Source organism: Ciconia boyciana, unplaced genomic scaffold (assembly GCF_034638445.1).
Source record: "Ciconia boyciana unplaced genomic scaffold, ASM3463844v1 HiC_scaffold_159, whole genome shotgun sequence".
NCBI lineage: Eukaryota > Metazoa > Chordata > Aves > Ciconiiformes > Ciconiidae > Ciconia > Ciconia boyciana.
In genome coordinates, this window is record NW_027328527.1 from 6968 (window position 1) to 11000 (window position 4033).

Sequence of the window (4033 nt, forward strand, 5' to 3'; positions counted from 1 at the left end):
GTGGGAAACTAGAGCTATGCGTAGCCTGGAGCCATTGCCGAGAAAGGTGATGGAGGAAATTGTCCAGGAAAGCACGGCCGAGCCCAGGAAGGACATGAAGGTGATGGGGAGCGGCCGGCGTGAATTTACAAAGGGGAAATTACGCTGACCGACTCTCCGTGTCTCCTCCGTTGAAGTGACTAGCTTTGTGGACGAGAGGAGAGAGCCGTGGCTGGTGTTCACCTCGACCTTTTAGTAAAGCTTTGACGCTTTCTCCTTGCGTGCTCCTAGACAAGGCGCAGAAAGCACGGGTGCGTAAGTGGACAGTGAGGTGGAGTGCAAAGTGGCTGAAGGGCTGGGGCCCAGAGGCTTGTGATCAGTGTCCCAGAGTCGAGATGGAGGCAAGTCTCAAGCGGTGTAGCGCTGGCCTCGGGTCCGGTGGGGCCACCACTGTTCAACATCCTCCACAATGACGTGGGGCAGTGGGACGGAGTGCCCCCTCAGCAAGTTGTCAGATGGTGCAAAATGTGGCGGAGTGGCTGAGGCAGTGGCTGGATGTGGCACCATTGGAGAGGGATGCGGAGAGGCTGGAGATGGGGGCGGAGAGGAAATGTCCTGGAGTTGAAGAGAGGGAAAGGCCAAGTCCTGGGCCTGGGGAGGAATAGTGGTGGGCAGCCGGACGTGGTGGGGGCCAAGAGGCTGGAAAGCAGCTTGCTGAGCACGACTTTTGTGGTGCTGGCGGTGCAAAAGCTGACTATGAGGCAGCAATGCAGCCTTGGGTCAAAGGAGACCAAGAGTCTCCAGGGCGGGCATTGGGCAGCGCGTTGCCAGCAGGTCGGGGGAGGTGTGCCTCTTGCGCTCTGTTCAGCGCTGGTGAGGCCCCCGTGTGGAGTCCTGTGTCCAGTGGAGGGCTCTCAGTGGAAGAAGGACATGGCCTTAGTGGAGCGAAGCCCATTGCGCAGGGCCCCTGGACTCTGGAAGGAACTGGAGCATCCTTCGTATGAGGAGAAGCTGAGAGAGCTGTGAGGTTTTTGAGCCAGGAGGCAAGGCCACGCAGGGAGATGTCATCACTGTGTGTATATCACGGACGGGAGGGAATGAGGACGGGGGAGCCAGACTCTTTCATGGGTGCCCACGGGCAGGGCAAGGGGTGAATGGAGAAAGCTGCAAAGACGTGCCATTTCCTTGGAAGAGAAGACAACCTTTGTTCAGTGTGAGGGGTGGTCAAACAGTGGAACCTGCTGGGCAGAGAGGTGTTGGAGCCTCCATCCTTGGAGCTACTGGAAAACCTGACTGGACATGGTCGTGGGACAGCCTGTTGGAGCTGACCCTGCTTGAGCAGGTTGGTTGGTCTCCAGAGGTTCCTGTTTGCTGTGATTCTGCTTGCTGTGATGGCCAGAGAGTCGTGCCAAAGAGAGTTGGTTCAAGTGCGTGCTGCCACGGGGAGCTTGGGTCAGAGGCAAGGGTCGAAGTGCATTAGCGTGTCCAAGCTCTTTGTTTGGGCAAGTGAAGGGTTTGTGTGAGGGGCTCAAGCTCCCGTGTGTGCTGCTCTGTGGTGGTGGTGGTGGTGGTGTTGTTGGGGACGTAGTTCCCAAGAGAGGCCTTGCAGCCCTTTCCACCTACCGGCAACGGGCTCTTGAGCCCTGTCTTTGTGCTGGGTGAGGCTGGAAGAGCCTTGGGAGAAGAAAGCAAGTGGACGCGTCATGGGCTGGGATGCAGAAGAACTTTACTGAGGGAAAAGAGTGAAAAGGCAGGAGCGCCAAGGGAAGGGAGGCGGTGTGAGGGGGCAAGTAGGGCGACCGTCAGCCCACATCTTCTCTCTTGTGTGAGACAGATCTTGCCAGAGCACCAAGCTCTTCCTGCTCCGCAGTGGGAGCGGCACTCTGGAGGTCCCCGGTGGTCTTTGCTTGTGAGAAGGCGGTTGCAGCGGAGAGTACTGGACATAGCAGAAGGGGGGATGCAAAGAAGGAGGTACATGGGCCATGTTTCCAGGCAGGCCGGTCTGGCCCCTTCCCTGCTGGCTTTGTGCCTTGGGAGGAGGAGCCGTGGACAGTGGGGCCCATGTGCCAGCAATGGGCGGGAGGTGCGTCTCCTCAATGCATGAGGCGGCTTCCCAGGCTGTGTGGGGGTTGGTGTCAGGGGTGGTGGCGAGCGCCCTTAGCAGGGTAGCAGCCTCTTCTGCCGCCGAAGCAGCCCAGGCCTCCGGCCGCAGCCGAAGCCGCCGGAGGAGACGGGCACTCCCTGGGAGCTGAGGACGTTGCCCACAGCAGCGGATGAGGAGGATCCGACGGCGGTGCTTCTGGGGAAGGAGCTGAGGATGGGTCCTGGCAGGGTGACCAGCACGGCGGGAGGCTGGATGACAACGCGGGAGTCCTGGCACTGCGTGACACAGGGCTCGTTGCAGCTGTTAGCCAGCGGGGTGGGTCCGCAGGGGCGGCAGAGGTCGTAGCAGGCCATGTGTGTGGTGCGGAGGGGCCCTGGAAGAGAGGGTGTTGAGGAAGCGGAGGGGCGTGGGGTGCGAGGAGCGGTGTTGCAGGAGAGCGAGGGAGGCCAGGGGAGGCCTGGTGTGGGTGTGTGGGGAGCGTGGCGGTGGGGAGGCGTGAGGGCTGCTGAGGCTGGGAGCCAGAGCGTGCTGGAAGAGACGGGCCAGGTGTGGGGGCAGGAGAAGGAGGGGAAGGGTGTTGAGACTCACCTTGTTGACGGCGGAGGAGAAGGCGGAGGAGAAGTGTGTGAGGGAGAGAGGCGCTGGGCCGGCTTTTATGCTGGTCCTCGAGGGGCAGGACAGCCTTTGCGCATGAGAGCATCGTGCAGCAGCAGCTGCTGCATGCCAGAGGCTGGCAAGCAGTGAGGTGGGGTGTGTTTTCCTTCCCGCACCTCTGTAATTTCACGTCCTCCTCTTGAGGACGTGTCCACTTGCCCCTGGCGGCAGCTTTTAAGTGCGTAGTATTAGAGGCCAAAGGCTTGGTGTTTGGGCGCGTGTCAGTGGCGGGCAGAAGACGCCACCAACGCGTAGGGAGAGGTGGGGTGTCGTCAGGTGAGGTCATCCCGTGGCGCTCGTGTAGCGTGGTTTGGGGTTTTGTTGTGAAGAGGGGGCCCCTGTTTCTCGCAGGCCTGGAAGGTGGCCTGGGCTTGGAGGTGTGCCAGGTGTGAGGTGCTGCCCTTCCATGGCGTTGGGTCCGTCCTGCCGTGCTGCCAGCTCGCTAAGCCTGTCTTTAGGCCTGGCCTTTCCTGCTGAGTGTGCTCTGTGGGTGTCTTGGTTCCGCTCTTGCTTGTAAGGTTGTAGCTGGGAGAAAGGAGGCTGCCTGTTTGGGCTTGTTCGCCCTTGGTGCCGTCCCTGGGGGTGGCAGTGCAAGCAGGCAGAGGAGGGGTGCTTGGGAGAGCAGGCCGTGGGTCCTGGCAGCCCTGGCTGAGAGCTGGCAAGCCTTGTGATGTGGGGAGCCTCTGCCCAGCTCCCCCAGGGGCTTGTGTTGGCCCCTGGCAGCTGCTGCCCTTAGCTGGGGCCGGCAGATTTGCAGCCTGGGCTGTGGCGCAGACACGGTGCTTGATGTGACTGCACCTCGCAAGGGCAGGTGAGATTCTGGAGAGCCCAGGAGTGTGGCGAGAGGCAGAGGGGGAGTGGGAGTGTGAGCGGCAGGCAGGAGAGGCTGTTGAGCAAGGGCCTTTGTGGTCTTTAGTTGGGGTGAGTGGTGAGGGGTGAGGCCACTTCTCTGCACAGTGTTGGAGGGGCAGAAAGAGGACTTGGACGTTGCAGAGGGCATTGGAGGCGAGCATGGTGCACGGGGCTGCAGAGCCGAGGCCCTGGTGGTGGTGGATGCATGCGGAAGGGTTGATGAATGGCAAGGCCTGGCCCAGCTGAGCCAAGGTGAGTGTTTTGCAGGCTGATTGTCAGGCGAGCTGTGCTTGCTGATAGGGAAGATGAAGGGAGGTAGGAAGGAGTGCTGCGCGTGGCGGAGGTCAGCAGTGCGTAGGGCCTGAGGGGTCGTAGCCGTGAGCGCAGAGGGAGCTGGCTGATGTCCTTGGGAGGCCACTTCTCCATTGTCTTGTGAAGGTCACG

General features: G+C 61.1%; 1 protein-coding gene across 1 annotated transcript; it reads right to left on the minus strand.

The window, feature by feature from the left end:
- Positions 1 to 2136: 2136 nt before the first annotated feature.
- On the minus strand, positions 2137 to 2436 carry LOC140646075 (feather keratin 1-like). The gene has a single exon (XM_072849477.1). The coding sequence runs from the start codon at positions 2434 to 2436 to the stop codon at positions 2137 to 2139; it is 300 nt and encodes a 99-aa protein (XP_072705578.1).
- Between the last annotated feature and the right edge of the window lie 1597 nt (positions 2437 to 4033).

Excerpts from the sequence above, each read along its gene's own strand:
- LOC140646075 (XM_072849477.1), bottom strand. The coding sequence starts at position 2,436 with ATGGCCTGCTACGACCTCTGCCGCCCCTGCGGACCCACCCCGCTGGCT.